The sequence below is a fragment of the Pseudochaenichthys georgianus genome, chromosome 7 (genome assembly GCF_902827115.2).
Source record: "Pseudochaenichthys georgianus chromosome 7, fPseGeo1.2, whole genome shotgun sequence".
In the NCBI taxonomy this organism is placed as follows: domain Eukaryota; kingdom Metazoa; phylum Chordata; class Actinopteri; order Perciformes; family Channichthyidae; genus Pseudochaenichthys; species Pseudochaenichthys georgianus.
This window is the reverse complement of record NC_047509.1, coordinates 4509599-4533577: the sequence shown is the minus strand read 5'-3', so window position 1 is coordinate 4533577 and position 23979 is coordinate 4509599. Positions and strand designations below refer to the sequence as shown.

Below are 23979 nucleotides of genomic sequence, written 5' to 3'. Positions count from 1 at the left end.
TCAACTGAAACAAAGATCCCTGCCTGTTTCTAAAAAAATACTGATGCAGTACTTCTTGTTTTATTCAAACTAACTAACTATGTTTATTTTTTGTTTTTAAGTATGCTGACTAATAAGTGATAAAAAGAAAGGGTGAAAAAAACATCAGCATTTAAATTGCTGCATTGAATAAATATAAGACATACATTAAATCTGACCTATTTTCTGCTGTGATTAGGCTGAGTTTAACCTTAATGCTGATCCACATTTCAGAATGCAATGAAGACTTTCCCACCAAAAAACAAAGATTTAGATTTCAACATCCACACTTACACAAGGATAAAATGGGCAGTGGTTCCCAAAGTGGGGGGGAGGGGGGGGCAAATGAATGAGCAGAGTTGGGTGTAATAATATTACTTTTGTCGGTAACGGAGTTGTGTAACGCCTTACTTTTATAATTCAGTAATCACACTACAGTTACTAACATTGCGTTACTTCGTTACTTTTATAAAATCAGTAATCACACTACACCTACTAGCCTACTAACATAAAGAATGACTAGATTCTCCCAGAGCCGTGGATTCTCCCTTTGACAGAGGGATTTCCGCCGCAGGAAGATATGTACGTAACATTTGGACGACTTGTGCGTCCACATGCAGTGCATAAATATGACTCAGTCAACAGCGAAACTTTTGCGGGGTGGAGGTATTCCCATTATTTTGAGTGTGTCCGAAGAAAGGACAGTAATGTGACGGTGAGGTGCAAACTGTACACTCACACCTACGCTGTCATTGGAGGCAGTCGCAATCTCTACAGGCTCGCACTTACCTGTTTATTCTGTTAGCATCTGTTAGCATCTAGCAGCATCTAGCTCTCCTGCTTACAAACTTTTAGCCATCCCTATACAAGTAGTAGTTTTAGTTGTCTGCAATCTGCGGAGGCCTACTCCCACCTGTCGAGTGCGGCTGTACTGAGGTGTTTTTCCTCCGGAGACGTCGCGAAGAGACGGAGCGGCTCCACCTGTTGCTGCATGCGATCTGCGATTTACGGAGGCCTGCTCGTCGCGAAGAGACGGAGCGGCTCCACCTGTTTGCTGCCTGCGATCTGCGATCTATGGAGGCCTGCTCCCACCTGTAGAGGCTGTACTGGAGAGGTTTTTACCCCGGAGTCGATTTTACCACCGCTGGGGCCTGCTTTCCACCTGTCCTGGTTCTGCTGTTGCAGAGGCCTGCTTTCACCTCGGGGATACCACGGAGGGACCGGAGCGCTTCCACGCTGCTGTTTTCGCCTGTCCTTTGCTGCTGTGCTGATTTTGCTCCAGGAACATCGCGGATACTGTGTGCTGGTCTTGGAAAATGGCCCATATCGGGATTCTGCTGTGCCTGTTAACTGTGTTGGACTATGAGAATATCTCTAGTCATTCTGAGAAGTCTACTGGATTCAGGTCTGTTCTGCCACCCGCAGTGGGCATCCCCTGCAAAGGTTCGGATGTGTTGCTCAAACAATTACCGGTTGCCTTGTCACAGTCAATCTGCTCGACAAAATATGTTTGTCTTTTTTAATTTCCTGCGATGATGGTTCTTCAGTACTGCTTCTTAAGCTCTAATCACACTCTCGCAGACTTTTCCGGTGTTTCTAAATTAGATGACAATGTATTTGTGTCGTTTAAGAGGAAAAGATGCCTGTTTTTTTTGTTGTTATTACTGTCAGGAAATGTACAACCTAACCCTGGTCCGCCCAGTAGTAGTAGTCAGATCGCTACTCCTGCTGATTTTAAAGCTAGATCTGGCTTGGGTTTCATCCACTTGAATGTGCGCAGTCTGTTAGGTAAACTAGATTTTGTCCGTATCTGGGCGAGGTCGACTGACGCTGACGTCATTGTCTTATCTGAAACATGGCTAAACAAGTCTATTTTGGCCTCTGACATTGCCTTAAATGGTTTTAATGTATATCGTACCGACCGGCCTAATAAAGGTGGTGGCATTGCCATTTATGTTAAGAATAAGTTCAGTGTAACCACATTAGTTTCCAAATCGATCAGTAAGCAATTTGACTTTGTAGCCATAAATATAGAAGTGGCAAAGGGTCAACAGGTCATGGTGGTGAGTTGTTACAGACCCCCCTCAGCTGTCAAAGACGCCTTGTCTTCACTAGCAAATCTTTTATCACAACTAGACTACAAGGAAATAGTGTTACTTGGAGATTTAAACTGGGACTGGTTAACTGCAGTGTCAGAAGATTTTAAAAACCTTTGTATCTCATTAAATGTTACTCAGATTGTTGACAGTCCTACTCGCCCAAATATTAAGTCCCCTAATAAATCCTCCCTAATTGATCTCATTTTAACTAATGTTCCCCATAAATATTCATCTGTGGTAGTATTTGCAAATGATCTGAGCGATCACTGTATTGTAGCCACAATTAGGGACACTGAGGTCCAAAAGGTTAAACCTATACTTACTTACGTAACCCCAGTTCTCAGAGTAACATGAAGTGAGATGTCTCACTATGGGATGCGCCTCATCGCGGAGCAAACAGAAGCATCAATCTCATTACGCCAATCCTGATTGGCTGGTGATCTTGACGTCAGAGTCAGGGGAATTCACCCCCTATAAGTAGCTTGCGCCACGACGCATGCATCATTCAAAATAAGCACCTCGTCTCGCTTCACCATAGCAAGGAGGGCCGTCTGGTGAGACATCTCACTTCATGTTACTCTGAGAAATGGGGTTACGTAAGTAACCTATAGTTCTCATTCATAACACTCCGTTCGATGTCTCACTATGGGATATTGTAGCTCCCGTATTGCCAGACGAGCTTATCTCGAAGATCACCGATCAACCAGAATTTAACAGGTGGAGTCCCGACTCAACAAGGTGCCCAGCACTGCTCTAGCCTGTAAAAGCGGACAAAAGTGAGTGGCGAAGACCAGCTTGCCGCTGCACAGATGTCTTGGATGGAAACACCCTTGAACAAAGCCCAGGATGTAGCCAGGCCCCGAGTCGAGTGAGCCCGCAGACCCGAAGGTGCTTGCAAATTCTGACTCGTATAGGCCAAAGCAATTGCCTCCACAATCCAGTGGGAGAGCCGTTGCTTAGTAACAGGCTTACCCTTGTGAGGGTTAGCCCAGGACACGAAGAGTTGGTCATTAAGACGAAGCTCTTTTGATCTGTTCATATATGTGTGTAAAGCCCGGACTGGACACAACAGATCCTGCTGCTGCTCCCCGGAGGAAACCAGCAGCGGAGGAAATGCCTCAATGTCAATCTGGGTACACGAACCAACCACCCTTGGTGTAAAGGCAGGGTTGGGTTTCAACAACACTCTCGTTTGCCCTGGGGCGAACTGAGTGCATGAGGGATGTACAGACAGTGCATGGATATCGCTGACCCGCTTGGCGGATGCCAGGGCCAGTAACAGCACTGTCTTGAGTGACAGATGTTTCATGTCAGCTCCTTCCAGGGGTTCAAATGGGGTCATTTTGAGCCCATTTAAAACCACTGCCAGGTCCCATAAGGGCACCAGTGACCTGGAGACAGGGAGGAGCCTGCGCGCTCCCTTCATAAAACGGCAAACCAAAGGATGTTGGCTAGCCGTCTTACCCTCAAAGCCCACATGGCATGCAGCAATAGCAGCCAGGTACACCTTGATCGTGGAGAAAGCTCTGTGTTTATCGATCAAGTCCTGTAGAAATGATAAAATAACCCTGACAGGACATTGAAAAGAGATGTGTCCTTCTTGAAGGCACCACTCCTCAAACACCCTCCACTTACAGTCGTAAAGAGACCTGGTGGAGGAAGCTCTCACACTCTGAATAGTGTTTATCACCTTCTGAGGGAGTCCCACTGTATTCAGATTGTACCACTCACGGGTCAGGCCCATAGTGCCCCGCGTTCTGGGCGTGGGTGAAGGATCGCCCCCCCCGCCTGAGACAATCTGTCCCTGCGTGGTGGGGGCTGCCATGGCTGCCCGCACAACAGCTGATATATCTCCGCCAGCCCGTACATTGCGGGCTAGGGCGGAAACATCAGAGTAAGTGTGTGGCGTTGCTCCTTCGCTCTGGCCAGAGTTGGGGGTAACAGAGCCAGGGGTGGGAACGCGTACAGAGGACCCGGAGGTCAATCGTGTACGAGTGCGTCCCCGCCTAACATTGCATTTAAATCGTGCATTAAAGAGAACAGCTGTCATTGAGCATTTTTTCTTTATGCGAACAGATTTAACGCGGCTCCGCCGTAACGCACCCACAGCGGACTCCCGATCCTTGGATGAGGAGTCCAGTCTGCATAGAGTGGTGCACCTCTGGACAGTAGTTCTGTCCCGAGGTGCATCCCTCTCGGTACCTGTGTCGCTCTCAGAGAGAGGAGACGTCTGCCGCTCCAAGGGATCAGTTTGTGTGCCAGTGTGTGTGACTGGAGACAACGCAACCTCCCTTGGCGGTTCATACACAATATCGTGTTGTCTATCCTCACGAGGACATGGTGTCCTCTGAGAGAAGGCAGGAAGCGTTTTAGGGTGGGAAACACCGCTAAAAGCTCCGGGTAATTTACGTGCCTCTCTCTCCAGAATATGGGTTGACTCTCTCTGGGTTTGTGAGAACAGATAAAGTATAACTGTTTTGAGGAGCCCAGGTAGATGTCGTGAGTATCTCCTGCTGTATGCTCCTTAGAGCCAGCTGAGATGTCACGCTTACGGCTCCAGTCGGCACTGCGCATGCGTGTGACGGTGGAGCCCTTACGGCCCCAGACGGCACTGCGCATTCGCGTGACGGTGGTGCCCTTAAAGCGCCAGCCGGCACTGCGCGTGTGCGTGGCGGTGGTGCCTTCACAGACCCGTCAATAATCCGCCTTTTGAGAGATGCCGTAGCTGCTCTCAAAAGGGGAAGAATTGGCGGGCTGTTTATTGGTTTTATTGATTTTCTTTTGATTTTTTTGAGCTGCGCCCTCGGCCTGAAGCCTGGATGCGTCAGCGGCAAATGTTTTATGACAGAGGAATCAATCAGCATGTGACATGTGTTTGTGCGGACTTGAGGATGGTGTTTAGGCATCTCTCGAGGCGGCGGGAACACAGTCACGGAGGGGAGAAGGAGGGGCTGTCACGCCGCTCACTTCTTCTTCCTCGACTGCTGGCCGAAATTCTGGGTTGGCTGAGCCTGAGCTGCAGCCGGAACCGGAGATTTTCTCGGCCAACTTGCCCTTGTCTCCAGCCTGGGCTGGGGACTCGGGGTGGGCTGCGACCTCTGCTTGACCAGTGCTTTGAACCGGGCAGAGTTGGCTTGGGTGAAGGACTGCTGCTGCGAGGGCAGCGGCTGGACCCTTCGAGGGAGGCAGAGGTGGAGTGCCTCGTCCTCCTTCTTCTTCGTCTCGCACCTCCTTTGCATGGAGGCGAGAGCGGAGCCGAAAATTCCCTCGGGAACGATGGGCATATCCAGCACATCTTCCCTTTCTCGGTCCGGGAGGTTGGTGAGGTTGAGCCATCTCGCTCTTTCCTGCACCACCATGATCCCCATGACCTTGCCCCGTGGCCTGGACGGCGCAGCGCTGGACACGGAGGCAAATGTCCGTGACTGCTGCTATCTCGTCCAGAGTGGCTGCTCCCGGGCTACCCAACAGGTCCTCGCAGAGCTCCGCTTGGTAGGCAGATAGCAGCGAGGACACGTTCACGGCCCTGGCGGACAGCGCTGCAGCTTTATAGGACTTTTCAGTCATTGTGGACTGAAAGCGGTCCGCCTTTGCTGGCAGCGTGGGGTTCCTGCAGGGAGGAGGCACCCTGGATTGGGACCTTGTTGCTGGAGGGCCGGTCTCTCCACGAGACCGACACTTCATCCAACATTTCCGGAAACACCGGGAGGAGTTGCCTCCCTTTGCCCACTGTTTGGGGAAGATGCTTCCCCTCGTAGCGGGACCTGGAGGTCTCCTTGGCCATTTCAGGCCACAGAACGTTGAGTCTGACCGCAGCGCGTTTGCACACGGCCTGCAGGTCCATGCTCAGACCGGGCGAAGCTGGTGTGCTGTCGCCCGGGAGAGCAGCCCTCGCTCCAGGCTTTGCAGCCTGGGCCGATGACATGAAGGTGTCCTCTTCTTGTCATCCGACTCGGACAGGAGGAACGCCAGGGCGTCCCCCTCCTCGTCCTCCTCATAGTCCAACTCAAGGACATCCTCCACGGGTGAGACCATGGTGAGGTCTAACCGGGAGCCCCAGCTTGGTAAAGCTGGTAAAGTGTCTTGTCGTCACCGGGTCCCGGCCTGTCAGGGCGCGGGATCCCGGTTCTGTGAAGCGGACACAATGACCGCATGAGCCGGGGTTGTCGATAGCGCCTCGGGCGTGTTCCAGCCCGAGGCAGGACGAACAGACCTGGTGTGTGTCTGTGCCCGAGATCTTCGCAGAGTCGAGCCACCGAGTCCCTGACTCCTCTGGTGTGAGGGAGAGGGGCGTCCATCTCTGTCGCCTCGTGGCGTGGAGAGGGCCCGCTCTCGACAGGTGGGACGGGAAAAAATGTATTACCACCTTGTCCTTAATCCGGGGAAAGAGGACGGTGTGGGTCTTTTAATCCCGGAGAATACTGACTGATGTGGCAGTATGCTCCTCTTTTAATCCTTTTCCCCTCCGTGGGGAAGAGAAAAGAAAAAACGTCCTCGCTACCGTGGTGTCAGTAGAGAGAGAGCGAGCTAGGAACAGGTGTGTTGCTAGCATGAAAAAATCGGACCTACCTTACTTTCTCGTAGAGAAGGGCGAGGTCGATTTATTTCCAAGTACTAACAGCGTTAGTACTACCGTCTTCCTGCGAAGCAGAAGGAGTAGCCGGCTAGCGCCCGTCGACCGAAAAAGTATTTGGGTTCAGTCTGTGGACAGTGAAGCTTGCCCGGCTACTGTAGAGATGTGCTCTGAAGCAAGAAGAGGTGTTTGAATGACGCATGCGTTGTGGCACAAGCTACTTATAGGGGGTGATTTCCCCTGACTCTGACGTCAAGATCACCAGCCAATCGGGATTGGCGTAATGAGATTGATGCTTCCGTTTGCTCCGCGATGAGGTGCATCCCATAGTGAGACATCGAACGGAGTGTTATGAATGAGAACTCGCATTATCATTAAGAGAGACAAAAAACATTTTGTGGAGCAGGGTTTTGTGCATGATCTGGTAAAATCGATCTGTGTGCTGATGTGGAAACCGCATGGTCTTATTTTTATCTTGGTGTTATGGAGATCATTGATAGACATGTACCCCTGCGTAAATTTAGAGTGAAGGGACGAGACAATCCTTGGTTTTCTGCTGAGCTATCCAGTCTCCTTCATGAGAGAAACAAGGCCTGGGCAAAGGCTAGGCAATCAGGCTCAGAGGTAGAATGGCTGCGTTTTAGGCAGCTAAGGAATAGCTTCACTTCAAATGTCACAAGTGCAAAGTCGAAGTACTATTTGTCAGTTACCACAGAAAACCTAAATAATCCTAGGAAATGTTGGAAAGCAATACAATCGATATCCACCGGTGAGATCCGTAATGAGCTACCTCCGTGCCTTACCACAGCATCTGGCACTATATCGGACAGGGCTACTATGCTAAATTGCTTTAATGAGCATTTTGTGTCCTGCGGTTCTATGTTTGATTCTGTCACTAACTCTGCTTCTGTGAACACCCCAATCTGTGACTCTGAACAATGTGGTCTGGAAAACCCTTTCAGTTTTACTCCTTTTACTGTCAATGTTGTTCATGAAGTCTTAACCAAGCTAGATCCTAGGAAACCGGCTGGCCCGGACAACGTAGAACCTTTCTTTTTAAAGATAGCTGCAGATTTTATTGCTCCACCTCTTACTTCTCTTTTTAACCTCTCCCTCAGCACAAGTACAATTCCAAAAGTATGGAAGTCTGCTTATGTCTTGCCTTTACTGAAAGGAGGGGAGGCAACTATTTTAAATAACTATAGGCCAATCTCTAAATTGTCAGTTCTGGCTAAGGTGCTCGAACGACTTGTGAGTGAACAAGTAAAGGAGTTTTTATGTATAAATGACATCCTGTCTAAACATCAGTCAGGATTCAGAAAGAAACACAGCACCATCACTGCCACAATGAAAGTGGTGAATGACATTACTACTATTTTAGATAATAAGCAGAGTTGTGCAGCTCTGTTTATTGACCTTTCCAAAGTGTTTGACACCGTTGATCATCTCATCTTAAAGCAGAGGCTAGCCAGTATTGGCATATCCAGCCTTGCAGTGGGTGGTTTGTGAACTACCTCTCTGAAAGGTCCCAATGTGTTCATTTTGATGGACTGTCTTCTGAGTGGTTAAACATTTCTAATGGTGTACCACAAGGTTCTGTTTTAGGTCCACTTTTATTCTCCATATATATTAACAGTGTAGGTGATAATGTGGATGAAGCTACTTTACATTTTTATGCGGATGATACTGTGATGTATTGTGCAGGTCCCTCCATTCAGGAGGCTGTTATTAAATTACAGGCTGTTTTTAACATTATTCAGACTCAGCTCTCTGAATTAAAGCTTCTTTTAAATGTGGATAAAACCAAGGTAATGCTCTTTTCAAAAGCAAAAAAGACACCAGAGCCTGTTTTGATATTGTAACTACGCAAGGAACAAAACTTGAAGTTGTTGCCTGTTACAAATATCTTGGTATCTGGCTTGATGATTGTCTTACTTTTAAACTTCAGGTCACTAATCTGCTTAAAAAGCTGAGGGTTAGGCTAGGTTTCTTTTTCAGAAACAAGTCCTGTTTCTCGCTTGAGGCCAGGAAAAGGCTAGTCACTGTGACCTTTTTACCTGTGCTGGACTATGGGGATCTGATGTATATGAATGCACCTGCCAATTACCTGGAAAAGTTAGATGCTGCGTATCACAGTGCTCTGAGATTTGTTACTAACTGTAAAGCACTTACTCATCACTGTACCCTGTATACCAAGGCAGGTCTGCCTTCACTAACTGTACGGAGGCTCAGTCACTGGTACATGTTCATTTATAAAGCCATGTTGGGTAACTACCTTTTTATATCTGCTCTGTGATCTCTCGACAAATTGAAAGTATGTATTGCCTGAGATCTCATGATGTTGTTTTATTAAATGTGCCATGTGCTAGGACTGTCTTAGGGAAGAACGTTTTTAGATGTGCAGCTCCACTAAATTGGAACAGTCTGCAAACCTGTTTAAAACTGAGCACTTTGGTTCCCCTGCATCATTTTAAAACTCGGCTGGGTGACATGCTGTTTGATACTCATGGTACCTGTCACTGTAAATAGAGTTTTGTAAACTGTACCCTGTACATTATGTTGTATGTCATCCTTATTGTTGTTCTGTTGTTTTTATGTTACATGTGTAACTAATGTCCTGCAGGTCACCCTTGAAAAAGAGATCTTTTGATCTCAAGGGGCTTTCACCTGGTTAAATAAAGGCTACAAACAAACAAACAAACTGTGTCCAGGACAGCAGCTTTTATCCACTGCTGCAAACAACGTCAAACCTCAACAAAGCAAAGACAACATGCTAACGTGAAGCTAATAGCTAAGGACCCCCGAACCCAGAGTGAGGATGGAAACAGGGCCGCCCCCTCCCGCTCCCTCCGCAAAATGAAGCACCCTCCGCAGTCTGCGTGATCTGCCTGTAGGGAGGAGTGGCCCTGCGAGTAAAGTAACGAGTAATGTACTAGTAAACGCGTTTATGTAGAGAGTAACAAAGTAAAGTAATATATTACTTTTTGTTAAAGTAATATGTAATATATTACTTTTTTTGAGTAACGACCCCATCTCTGTGAATGAGGCATGCTTGAGCTCACAGCTGCAATGCCGATTTGAAAATATCTGCAGCACAAGGCAAGCCCACACCAGTCACTGAAAATATGTGGTGGTTAAAGGTGTATTCTTTGCAAAGAAAATGTTCGGGTCCCCTTTTTCTCTCTCAAGGAGCTGGTTTAGTGAGCTGATCAATGCACATCAGCATCTCTTTCTCTCTCGGTACACACACTGCTGCTCGTTAAATGCCTGTCATCTTTATCGTAATGAAACCTATTAAAATGTTTAGATCCTATGTTGTTTGACCACCATTTCCGCTATTTTACTAAAGGTTCATAAAACAATTGATTGTATCTGTTACATTGGCATGTGACTTGTTTTTACCCTCAAAGAACCGGAATCTGAACCGGAATCTCTCAAATCCAAACGATCCCCAACCCAAAGTATTACACAGTTAGACTTTTAATAATTCCACTGTGAAGGTGATTCGTCACTTTATTATGTATTTAGTTTTCTTAAATAAGAAGTTGCAGTTTTATAAATGATAATGTTTAAATAAATTCCAGTGAAGTTTGGAAGCTAAAGATGTGTACGTGGTTCGTAGGGGGGGTGAATCCCACCACACAGAAACACAAGCTACATACCTGAGTGAGCTGACGTAGGGCAAAGCCTCTGGCAGAGTCTCACACAGACTGTGGCAGTCAGGGTTCTCCCTTTCCCAGTGGAGGCAGATTTTAACCTTCTTTCTTATCTTCTGCAGGACTGTCACTGCTCTTTCCAACAGCTTTCTGGGCCCCTCCACTGGAAGGTGCAACTGATTTCCATCAAGACCAAGTAAGGTGATGTAGTCCATCTCCCCTTCGCTGAGAAGGAAGATCTCCCACAGCTGCCGTGCCAGAGAATCACACCTGCAATATGAAGAATAATCAGCTATCACTTTCTCATTATTTCTGTATATATATTAAAGGTTACAACTTTGAACAATTCAATTCTACCTAATTAGATGTGTTGTAATCTTGGCAGTAATAATAAATGCTCATCCATACCATTGGACATTTTGAAGGCATCCTAATAGTGGTCTCATTCCGTGTTGTGATATCATGACGTCCTCAAGGTTCAGCGATATTTTCCTCTCCTTAGACTGAGTGATCACATAGGCCACAGCACAGCAGGGGTAAGGATCGAGACTCTCTTCACTGAGGTCAAGATGGAAATCCAGTTTTTCCAGAAGGTCGATGCATGCTTCAGGACACTGGGACTCATACAAGCACTGGCATAGGAACAGTAAGTGCCCACTGTCCTCAGTATCAGTATCAGGCTCATTGTTTCCACACAGACTAGGAAGGAATGTGGATATCACTTCCTTGAAGAACCAGTTTGATGTATTCTTGAGCTCCTCAGCAGGAATCAGATACTCCATCAAACTAGGGCTCTTCTCAGTCAACAATCTACACATGTAAGGGATCAGATGTTTCATGTGTTTCTTCTCCTCAGTGAGGCATTGCTGAAAAACATTAGTGATTAAATCTGGATTCTTCAAGAGCCACAGTGCTGCAAAAAACTCCTGCATTGTGTAATGGAGAAATGCACAAGTGGTTATTCTCTCGTCTTTGATAACAAGTTGTTTGAGCAAGAAGAGGACACAGCTGTCTCCAAACGGAGGTAGTGTCAAGTTCACAGTTTTTCCTTCAGTTGCACGAAAAGCAACCTCAGCCAAAGACAGTATCTCCTTGCTCTTGCTTTCGATGAAGTCATCTAGATGAATGTATTTTGTTTTGTTGCTGTTTCTTTTGAGGCAAAAACGGAAAATGTTGATGTAGATATCAGTTATACAGCAAGGCTTTTGAAAGTCCTCTGATGTCTCAGATGAAAAGCATGCAGCCACCAACAGTGCAAACATCGGTACATGGCAAAGCGTAAACAACTCCAAGTTGCTCAAAACACTCTCCTTTCTTTCATGTAGCATCCTAGATATGTATGTTTTTATGGTCTGCTCACTAAAGCCTTTCACTTCCACTCTGAGAAAGTCCTCAGAAGGAAGGTGGTCTTCATCAGCTGGTCTGCAAGTCAAAACGACCTTGGAGTCCTGTAGCAAATCTTTATTTACAAGTTTCCACACTACTGGTGAAGACCGATCTGTGATTCCATCAAAAATGAGTGTAACATTTTCAGAGTTATTCTTTATGTCCTGTAAGACCTCGCCTTTGCCTTCATCTGGCTCACTGAACTTATTGAAAAGAAGGTCCTCCAGGCTCTTGATGTTGGATATGTTTCTCATGTCAAAGTAAAACATGTAGTTTAGCTCCTTGTCATCTTTTTCTGTCCAGAGTTTTAACATTTCATGAGTGAGTGCTGTCTTTCCAATCCCAGACTTACCAACCAAGAGTATGTTCTTATCGCTTTTAAGCAGGTCACTGGGAGAAATGTCTGCTTTGTCCTTAGGGATGTAGGTCCCTAGCTTTTTAGAACGGCTCATCTTGCTTTTCCTGCCCTTAAATAATTTTATTTTAGAGGGAGAAACACTTTCTTGTGTGTCCAATACAAGAGACATGTACAACAGATCAGGCTTGTTGTTTTTTAACAGATCTTTGTTTGCCGTCCAAAACTCTTTTGATATTTCTTGTGCTTTTGACTTCAACTTTGCCTGGTAACGGTGGCGTGGTGTTGGGGCTAAAATAAAAACAACAGTGAGTAAGTCAATAAATATTGTAAATTGCATGCTGTACCCTCATACTAAATAGTGGGTGCATATTTCCAGATGACACAGCCCATCAAACATCAGCAATTAAGACGTGACACACTTTATATATTAGTTATATAACTATATAACATACCTTGTAGGTAGTTGTTTCCCATTTGTGTGTCTTCCTTGAAAGGGAAGCAGCTGATCCAGTGGTGCAGGTCAAACGTCTCACTCTCAGCAGAAGCTACAGTCTGTTTCTCAGGGAGAAGGGATGTCCTCTTCCTCGTTATTTCAATAATTTCGAGGAATGTATAGCTGGCTGCTTCCCCTTTTTTTATAACCAAGTCTAGAAGTTTTCTGTTTTTATTGTAGTCATTCCCTTCTGCTTGTATTATGCTGACCTCTTCATCGCGTAACACTCCTCGCAGTTTCAACTTCTCTAGAATCACTGACAGATTCTTTAATGTTTTCACAAGATGGGTTCTGGCCCTCCTGACGTACTTTACAGCTGACTCTGTTGTAGAAGCCATGTTGCATTACTTCGGTGTCTTCTGCTTCAACTGCAATGATCTAGAGAACAAAAGAATGGTTGAATGAAATGTAATATGAACTCTTATGTTTAACATCCAAAAAATTACAGAAATCTGTAGATCTAAAAGGAATCAAATAAATTCAGGGCAGATAAGAACAGCAGGGGAGGAGGATTTGGCGTTATTTATAACGTTTTTCTCACTTCTTTAACCTGTTTAGCCCGAGAGCCCCCGGTGGAGGGGGCTGCAGGTTTTTTTTTCACGAAACTGTGTCTATTTAAAAACCTATTAATGTGTCATACCAGATTAATGGGAAGAAACTCAGCTAACTGACGATACGAACCATTTCTACCAATACAACACACAAGTCTCATAAGAAGCGTCTAAATGACCCATGAGCGGAAAAATGCTAACGCATTTGGCCCAGAACTCAAGGTAAAGATACCCTTATTACTTATCGTAACTGCACATACAAGATATCCGATTAAAGCTGGGATTCCACAGATTATATATGTATTAGTATTTTTAACGTTTTTTATAAAACGTTCCTTTAATTTAATATGTTAACAAAGGTGGAACGTTTTGCCTGCAACATTCTAAGGATGTGTTTTGGACATTGTTGGGGTAACACATTAAAGATGTTCTTTATAAAACGTTCCCTCAATCTTACATGATAACAAATGAAGAACATTTTCAAAGCAACATTCGGATGATGTTTACAGGAGATTATTCTATTTTTATAAAACGTTCCTGTGATGGCAAATATTAACACGGTCATGGTTAACGTCAGATTTATTTCTAGGGCTGTTACGACCCTGGGTCGTTAGGTCATTTGTGTGTACATTTTTCCCTCCTCCTGTGTCTGTGAGTGTGTGTCTGTGAGTGTGTGTGTGTGTGTGTGTGTGTGTGTGTGTGTGTGTGTGTGTGTGTGTGTGTGTGTGTGTGTGTGTGTGTGTGTGTGTGTGTGTGTGTGTGTGTGTGTGTGTGTGTGTGTGTGTGTGTGTGTGTGTGTGTGTGTGTGTGTGGAGAACAGAGGGTTAACAAACAGACGCACAAGGGCCGAGAGAGACGGACAAGAGAGGCAGAGTGGAGGAGGGGAGCACAGACACATTGTGATGGCTGCTGATGAAGGAATGAACTGCAGACATGCAGCAGTGCAGGCTGGGAGGACGGAGGATCAGGGTCCAGTCCAGATTTTGCCAATGTCCAGGCAGGGAGAGGAAGCAGAGGGAGGAAGGGAGGGAAGGAGGGAGGGAGGAAGGGAGGGAGGGAGAGAGAGAGAGAGAGAGGCAACAGTGAATCTGGAAATGCTGCACTCCAAACACACCAGCGTTTCGCCTTCTTACCGTTTAGCTGCCTGATGCTGCACTGAATACTGATGGGCTGCCTTTAAACACACCACCTGGACGTGTGTGTGTGTGTGTGTGTGTGTGTGTGTGTGTGTGTGTGTGTGTGTGTGTGTGTGAGAGTGAGTGAGCAAACAGGTGGTGTCCGTTAGCTGATTAGCTACCTTCTGCATGCTGATTGGTCCACCTGGGGAGACGGGAGGATATTAAGCTGCAGCCGTGCAGTTCCTCGGCCGCTCTCACTGACTCAACTTCTCCTACTCCCAATGCGGCGCTCGATTAGATATTTTGTTCTGTGGTGCTGTGTTCGCACTTTGGTAACGTTTTGTCCTTCTCCTCTGGCTGCGAGCTCGTTTCACATTACCTGTCTTTGTAAGACAGATTTATTTTCTCAGGAGTACAAACCCTTTTGTTTTCTTTTCCCTTTTGGGTTGTTCGTTTTCTCCTGTTTAAGTTAGAGTAGGTAAGAAGCTTGTATATTTATTTTCTCGGTTAGGTAAGATTTTGTGTTTAAAGGTTTGATTGTTTTTTGTTGGTTTTGCTACTCCTGTTTGTGTATAATTTGTGGTAAATAAATTTACCAAACGCTTTCTCTGACTCTGTGTTCTTGGGAGTGGGGAGAGTGCACATGTTGTGCTGCGCCTAGGTTCCCCTAGACCTGGGCGTAACAAGGGCGCTTTAAAAAACAAACTTATTGCATTTGTTTGAAAAGGATGTTTTAAAAAATCTGATTTCACCATATTTTCCTTTTGAATAAAACAATCAAGCACGTAATGCATGATAACCTGTAAACTGATATTGCATGTTTGCAGTGGCATGTGTGAGTTCCCAGTTAGACATTTTTGGTTCTCAAAAAATTCTGAGAATGTTACTATTCATTGTTCTAGGAATGTTTTCAGGGGGAAGTTTTATTCTGGTTCCCAGAATGTTCTTCTGAAAGGTAGGGTAACGTTCTTTAAAAACATTCTTGAAATGTTTGGTGATAACGTTCTTAAGATGTTATTGATAACCTTCTTAAACAGTCTTGACCTTCTCTTAACTCTATGTGTAATGGTAACAACTGTTTCATCACATCTCTTTTGCACATATGAAAATTAAGTAACTCACACAAAACATTGAATTCATGCCAACAAGATGTTATGTGTCAATAAACGTGCTAATCCAAACAAAATGGATAGCTGTTTTGTCCTAGTGTGAACAGTACTAGTAAAAACAGTAAGATGCTTTTTCACCACCAGTCAACAACACTTGAGATGCTCAAACATACAAGTCTCTGAACATATAAATCATGCATACATTACAACATGCAAGCTGCATATCAGAGACACTTACACTTTAGGCCTTTAGGTCCACACTGATGACAGACGTAATCAGATGTTGAGAGCCTTTAATACATGATTTTTCCTGATGACAAAAACAACAAAAAAATCAGTAAAATATAATCGAGTCAAAGCAGCCTGAGAAAAAGACTAAACAGTACTTTAACCTCTTGTGCATGTTTTCCAGATAAGAACAAAACCCTATGTAATTTGAAGTGAATATTATTTCATAAATGTACAGTAACAAACCTTAAGCTCTGTCCTGGGGAGACACTGTGGAGGTGGTGGGGGACAGGAGAATGGCAGCCAAGCTGTCCTCCCTGCTGGACAATGTGTCCCCCCCCCTCCAGGACACCCTGTCCCCACCGTGCAGCTCCTTCAGCGACAGGCTGCTGCCCCGCGATGTCTCACAGGGAGAGAGAGAGACACCGCAAATCCTTCCTGCCTGCAACGGTCAGGCTGTACAACCACCATGGCCTCTGGTAGACCCCACACACACACATATAACAAAGACTATAAACTCCTGTTGTGCAATAATACTTATGTGCAATATATATTTACCGTAAATAGCTGTGAAATGTAATGTATACTACCACCTTTTATACTTTCACCTGGCTGCTATATCGCTAAACTGTTATTGTTGCTGGATGTAGATCATGTAAATTGTGTATTTCTAGTTTTTTATCTTTTTTTATGCATGCTTCTTGATAGAGATTAAGCTACCTTTGTCTCTTAGTTAGCTAACTTATCACATCAAAAACACAAGCATATTCTGAAAATACTTACGTTACATATTATATTTTTGGCTTCTATTACCCTACATTTATTAGCTTGTATGGTTCTTTTTTTTGTGTTAATTTAAATTGGGTGTAGATGCTTGCTAAAGAAAAAGCTATTTTTCGAAGCTAAATTGCGCGAGCATCAAGAGGGTTTTAACCGTTAAGGAAAACCGTTAGCTGTCTGTTACAAGTACAAACTAGTATCTTTACTTTAACGTTTATTATCCGTAAACCTAAAATACAAGGTACACATTTACAAATATGAGTTAATAAGTAGTATAATTTCCTCTTTAAATAAATAGGAAACTGTTAGCTTGGCAGTTTGTAAATCCATCAGTGACGTCATTAGAACCGTTAACTTTATGCTATATTGCTTACAGCTACTACACAGATATACCCAACTTATCACATCAAAAATATTCTGAAAATACTTACATTTAAATGAGTCATGTACACCTTCTTTGGTTGTTTTTCGACGCAGGTAAAACAATAAGACCACATTAACCTCCCATTAAACTGAATAATTTAACAGCGTGAGTTCCGTCCGTTAACGTTTTGGTTATTGTTTCCGTTACTGTCACATCCGGCTATTTCTTTGAAAAATAAACCGGTGTAGGCATAGATATAAACACTAGATGGCTCATGGGAGATTTTCCAGCGTAGCTGACCGGCCGCCATCTTGCTACAGTTAACAATTACTCTGATTCGCGTTATGGTAGCTGTTGTAAGGTGAGTGATCTGCACAAAAATACTCTTAACTCACTGAAATCTTGACTGATTTACAAACGGTTTGGTTTATTATAAACTAGTGCTGTCAAAATTATCGCGTTAACGGCAGTAATTAATTTTTTGAATTAATTGCGTTAAAATGCATTTAACACATGTGCAGAATGGCCCGCCCCATACGTGCCACCAGTGGCAGCGCCAGGGTATTATGGGCTCAGAACAGTCTCATAATACACACATGCACACAAAAGGATTCAAACTTGTATTTCCGGATCCATACTTGTGTTTTTCAATGCACACACAAATGTATTCCGTTTCATATACATGTAAATAAAATCCAAATACAGAAAAAAGTTTTACATATGTATTTTTGATCCGCACTTATTAGTTTCCCGTTTAAATCCCCTGAACCTGCAAACACAAACAGCTTTCTGTGCACGGATCGCTTTGCATTCGTGTGTGTGTTTTTTGAGACTCCCCTGACGGTCAGCCGATTCGTACTTGTAATGTTTTCTATCTATAGCCAATCAGATGTCTCCTTCATTCTAAGCCAATCACATGAGCGCGCCCCCACGAGGGGAAGATTACTTCATATACGCATTTTGCGCAGTCCGGTCAGCTCGCTAAACAGAGGGTGGAGCTTCAGGTGATCATGCAGAGCAGCGTGTCTCGGTCAGACTCAGCAGCTGATCTGATCTCTCTCTCGCGTCCGGTTAGACTTCACTCGCGTTTATGTCCATATCGATCAGATCCAGCCCTCCTGATCGGCCTTTATAGAGAGCACCAATCAAACTATTAAGAGTGAATATCGGCCGATAATGACCGGCGGGGCTCCCCCCCGTTGACAGTTGTCTAGCACTGGCTTCGTAGTGCACTGATCGATTAGGCTAAGCTAACCTGTAGCTGCTCCCTCCACACTCACAACAACTTCATACAGACATAAATAAAGCAGCTGTATTCGCCACACAGGAAACACACATTTAAAACGGTTTTGCCTGCCGTTTTTGTGTACACAAGCATTCATCAATGGTTTGGAAAGTGGCGCTGTACCTTAATAATATAAAGGCTTGTATTTGCGTGCATTTCCTCTTCTGAAAGTGGCGCTTTACTGAGAGTGAAGGGTGTCCTGAGATTAGCGCCTGCAGGCAGGCTCCATGGACCTCTCAGCTCCGGACTGCGCAAAATGCGTACATAAAGCACTACGTCATGAACGCAAGAAATCTACCCTCGTGGGGGCGCGCTCATGTGATTGGCTTAGAATTGAGGAGACATCTGATTGGCTATAGATAGAAATAATTACAAGTACGAATCGGCTGACCGTCAGGGGAGTCTCAAAAAACCCACACACGAATGCACAGCGATCCGTGCACAGGAAGCGGTTTGTGTTTGCAGGTTCAGGGGTTTTAAACGGAAAACAAATATGTGAGGATCAAAAATACACATGTAAAACTTTGTTCTGTATTTGGATTTTATTTACATGTATATGAAACGGAATACATTTGTGTGTGCATTGAAAAACACAAGTGTGGATCATGAAATACAAGTGTGAATCCTTTTGCGGATCATGAAATACAAGTGTGAATCCTTCTGTGCCCATGTGTGTATTATGAGACTGTTCTGAGCCCATAGGGTATGGCTGGGGTAGGCTACACCCATACCAAGAAATCCACCATGAAAAATGATGTTAAAGTTAGCAAAATAAAGTCTGCCAACTCGCGCGGAGTAAATTGCACAGACAGCAGTTAGTAAGATTGATTTCAGTAGCCACGGTTTTGAAAACTTTTGTCACGTAGTGATCGTCTTCTCAATAGAACATCTTTGATAACGGCGTGGTGTTGTTGCAGGAAGTCCCGACGGAGAATACTCTTGCTGTAGTACAGGGCAGAGCCATATAATAGTAATAATATGGCTCTGGTACAGGGGTGCACATAACTGGTACGCAGGTTATGTGCGTAATCTGAAATGCGTACCGTCACTTGTGTCACAAAACGCATTTGCGTACCGACGTACTTGTGAAGCTTTTCCAGAAGGCGGTTAGATCACCGGACGACAGAGTCGGTCTCCGTGTGCACAGACAGGGCTGCTGTTAACGTCGGTCTGTACAACGGAACTGTGCCAAAACTACGCCAACCGGCTGCGGAGGGAGACTCTCCCCTTCACTGGAGAACTGTGCTAAAACAGCTGATCACAACGTTCACACTCTGTGGTCACGAAGTACTCCACTAGCCCCCCCTCTGTCGACTTTCCTGAAGTACTCCCCCGTTGATAGAAATCAACACGTAATGAATTAAGACCCCACGGTTTGATGATTGATAGGTGTGTGGGTTGTCTTTCATTTTGACATGCAGAAAAATGTTATAATAAACATAGATACTGTATGTTAAATGGATATATCCGCCTTCTTTCATTTATCTTTCCATTCCCACAACAATATACATAAATAAATGGCATATTTTGGACATAGTTCGAATGGTGATTAATCATGATTAATTAATTTTTAAGCTGTGATTAATCTGATTAAAAATTGTAATCGTTTGACAGCCCTATTATAAACATGATTAGCATGGCTATGATACAGGATGCTTGGACATGTTGAAATTGCAGCTTTTCTTTGTGTATGTGGTTGTATTTATTAGCTGGCTAATAACAAGAGGCTGTCAGTGAGACCTAGTATTACAAAGTTGACCCAGCAACTTTACACCAGTGGGAGAGGCAGAACTGCTCTTTCTTTTCAACACAACTTAAGTTACACATGATTTCTTCCAAGTGGTTTGGCTTGTTAAAAACATCTTGCATTATGATACAGGAATTTGCTGGCTTTGTGTTTACAGAAGTACCTGACTATGCCGGACTTTTGTGCAGCCTACGGATGCTCTAATCGCCGCAGTCTGGAAACAAAAACCCGTGGGATCACCTTTCACGTGTAAGATATGACAATATTATGACTAAAATTAGGATAATCGTTAATTACTTAGTGGATGTATGTACATTACAAGTCCTGCTACACAGGATCAGTGGGGCTATGTGAGATAATAGTATTGCAAGATTGTTGTTGACCCAGCCTCTTTAGAATATGTTGTTACCATTTCTTTACACAATTATTTAATGTTTCTATTGGACACCTTTTTTATTACTCTTAGTGTGGTTGTCTTATTCTTAAAGTAGGCTATACATACATGCATAGGCCTACATACCAAAAATATGATAACTTCGGTGTGTATTTTTGTCCTACCCTTAATGTTAAAGGAAAGAAGGGAGGAACATATTGACAATAATTTATATATCTGGCTACCTTTCTCATGTTTTTAAGGTTTCCCAAAACCAAAGAGAGGAGGAGGCAGTGGGAACTCGCCCTAAGAAGGGACAGTTTTGTTTCCTGTGACAGGACACTGCTATGCAGTGAGCACTTCAGGAGTGAGGAATTTGACCGGACAGGAGACGCAGCACTATGTTCCCCACATATGTTTATGTTTGCTCAGTCTAATAAACCCATAACATGGTTGTGAAAGAATACCAAAACTGAGGCTGGACGATGATTGATTGTTGGTGTGCCATGTGTCACCGTGTGTCTTTTTGGTTTTGTGTTATACTGTATTTTATTGTCTCCAAGACACATTTAAAACAAATAACCTTGAAGTCCCATCTCTCCCCACCTGCTCCTGCTTCCTACATCCCCTCCACACCACACCAAGTTGTTCTTCTTAATAATAATAAAACATTTATTTTGGGGGGCCGCCTTTCATAACACATAGGATAGTTTATGTTTAAATTGTTCCCTATATTGCATAGGGGCAATATAGGGAACAATTTAAACAGTGGATTTTGTGATATATCAGCCGGGGTGAGACAAGACAAACCACAAATGGACTACAGAAGGACACAAAAGGACACATGGTACAGTTTATATTATTCTTGGTCTTTTTTCAATAACATATTTCAAAGGTTCTGGATTTGTTTACAAATCTAGAAACTAAATACAAAACTAGGATGATATGAAGATCTCATGTCAAAAATAATTGTGATAAATTAGACATAACTGGCCTGTCTGTGAGCACATTTTATGTTGGTTTGGTTCTTCTGATAAAGGTGTGAATATCTAAATAATATACCAACATATGCTATTGTCATTAGTTGTGTCCCTGTTCTTAAAACTAAGGCATTGCTAAATTAACAACTCTTGGATTACAGAGTGGTAACATGAGAACGATTTTTATATATAAAATATAAATGTATTTTAATTTTATAATTTATTTTAAATATTAACAATATAATAAAATAAATGGAAATATATACACCGGCAAATATTTAATATAAATACCTTGTGTGTGTGTGTAGCTATTGCTTTATCTGATTAATGTTATTTTCATATGAAAGTCCATGATTATAAGTATGCAGTATCATAACTACATCTTTGATGTTTATAAAAAACCAAACCGTTTGAACATTGGTTGAAAATTGAGCAAGCTATGGTTATTTAAATAGTAAACCATAATGTTATGAATGAGAGCACTGCCTGTAGCAGGATGGCGGCCAAGTGGCAACGTCGGTCTCCATTGGCCAGCAGCGCGGGTGAGTCATCTAGTGTTTATATATATCTATGGTGACAACAGCTGTCAGTTGCTGTACAATATGACGGATATGACGATGACGACAGCGACGGAAATACACTCGAGCAGATAGTGACACCACCGACTACCGACACCGGCCTTACGGGACGTTACCAAAGTAAAAGCCTTTAAACAAAAAAGCCAATTTATCACATTTTCTTCACAAATCAAACGTTATGGGCCATTTTCACAAGTTTGGTGCTGGATTAATGCTCTGCTTTGATACCTGAGATAATATACATGTTTCTGATACACTTTGAGCATAGTTGGGAAATAAGTTAACTAAAATACACTGAAATCTTAAAACAGGGTGAAGAGCTAACTAAAGTAATACAAGTTGAAAACATAATTATCATCCACAGGTGTTGTCTTTAAATTAATGAATCCTTGTGCGATGATATCGGGAACACAAGAGTAGGCCTGTATGCTCGGTTCATATGCATGATAGCTGAAAGCTGTTTGTCCTGTTTTTCTTTATTAAACTTACCTATGAGGCACAGAGAGAGCTTCCGTGACTTCTCTCTGAGGTAAGATGTCGAAGTTTTTCATGAATCCAACGGCACAGCGTCGTGCTCAATGTCTGAATCCTCCCTGGCTTGCATTACTTTCACTTTTGATGCACATTGCACAACCACACACATCTGCAGATTATCTCTGAATGCTCGTAGCGTCCTCTATCCACAAGATGCCACCATTGGACCAGAAAAGAATCAAGTTGTTGAGCTGATATTTTAAAAGTATAAGTAGCCTACTCAGACCTTGTACTTGAGTAAAAGTAGAAGTAGCCTACTCAGATCTTGTTTTTGAGTAAAAGTAGAAGTAGCCTCAGATCTTGTACTTGAGTAAAAGTAGAAGTAGGCTACTCAGAACTTGTACTTGAGTACAAGTACTCAGATCTTGTAGGCCTACTTGAGTACAAGTATATGTACTCAGATCTTATACTTGAGTAAAAGTAGAAGTACTCAGATCTTGTAGGCTACTTGAGTACAAGTAGAAGCATTGGTGTAGTGGGCGTTGGACGCGGGGGTACACCGTACCCCCACTTATTTGGATCATGATCTTTTTTTTAATAGTCTAATAAATCTAAAATCATTGCCAGTGTTATCAGTTGCAAGTGTGTATTTTTTGTAATAATGACAAAACATAATACATTTCACAGTAATTATAATAAAAAATAAAAACGATTTCCTTAAAAAATGAAGATTCGTCAGTGGCACGACATCCAAAGATGTGGATAATGCTAGCACTAACGTTAACGTTAGCTGCGCTAGCAACGTTCCCCTAGCTAGCTCAAGCTCACCTTTCCCAGAGGTATGGACGGAGGAGATGTGGCGGAGTGTGTGTGTGTGTGTGTGTGTGTGTGTGTGTGTGTGTGTGTGTGTGTGTGTGTGTGTGTGTGTGTGTGTGTGTGTGTGTGTGTGTGTGTGTGTGTGTGTGTGTGTGTGTGTGTGTGTGTGTGTGTGTGCGTGCGTGCGTGTGGTGTGTGTGTGTGTGTGTGAAAAGCAGCGCTGTGAGAGAGAGAGAGAGAGAGAGAGAGAGAGAGAGAGAGAGAGAGAGAGAGAGAGAGAGAGAGAGAGAGAGCTGTCTGCTTAGTTGCAATACTGTAGCTTATGCAATGTAGGCCTATAAATAGTTTATGTAACTTATGGGCCAGTGTGTCCATGGTTTTGAGTCTGTGTGTGTTGAGCGCAGCGCCGTCTGCTTTTTGCAGTACAGTAACTAAAGTAGGACTAAGTATACCGGTAGTTTATGTGGACCTGTCTGCCCATGTTGTGAGTGCACTGTGCGCGTGCGCACTTGTGTGGCATTGTTTAGGATGACCTAATTAAAATAGCGTCCCCCCAGTAAAAAAAAAAATCCCCACTACACCACTGAGTAGAAGTACTCAATATCGTACTTGAGTAAAAGTAGAAGTAGTCACATCTTGTCCTTGAGTAAAAGTATATAAGTAGCCTACTCAGATCTTGTACTTGAGTAAAAGTAGAAGTACTCAGAACTTGTACTTGAGTAAAAGTATAAGTAGATCTTGTACTTGAGTACAAGTAGAAGTACTCAGATCTTGTAGGCTACTTGAGTACAAGTAGAAGTACTCAATATTGTACTTGAGTAAAAGTAGAAGTAGTCACATCTTGTCCTTGAGTAAAAGTATAAGTACTCAGATCTTATACTTGAGTAAAAGTAGAAGTACTTAGATCTTGTACTTGAGTAAAAGTAGAAGTACTCAGATCTTGATTTTGAGTAAAAGTAGAAGTACTAAGATCTTGTACTTGAAAAAGGTAGA

General features: G+C 43.5%; 1 protein-coding gene across 1 annotated transcript in view; it reads right to left on the bottom strand.

The window, feature by feature from the left end:
• LOC117449657 (uncharacterized) overlaps positions 1 to 22303 on the bottom strand; it is a 71567-nt gene extending 49264 nt beyond the window's left edge. Inside the window, exons 1-7 of the mRNA XM_071203667.1 lie at positions 22186 to 22303; positions 15836 to 16065; positions 15600 to 15671; positions 14432 to 14454; positions 12543 to 12961; positions 10755 to 12378; positions 10353 to 10616 (exon numbers count right to left, since the gene is read on the bottom strand). Of these exons, the coding sequence (XP_071059768.1) occupies positions 10353 to 10616; positions 10755 to 12378; positions 12543 to 12921 (2267 nt within the window). The 5' untranslated portion in view covers positions 12922 to 12961; positions 14432 to 14454; positions 15600 to 15671; positions 15836 to 16065; positions 22186 to 22303. The remainder of the gene's footprint in view (positions 1 to 10352; positions 10617 to 10754; positions 12379 to 12542; positions 12962 to 14431; positions 14455 to 15599; positions 15672 to 15835; positions 16066 to 22185) is intronic.
• Positions 22304 to 23979: the final 1676 nt, after the last annotated feature.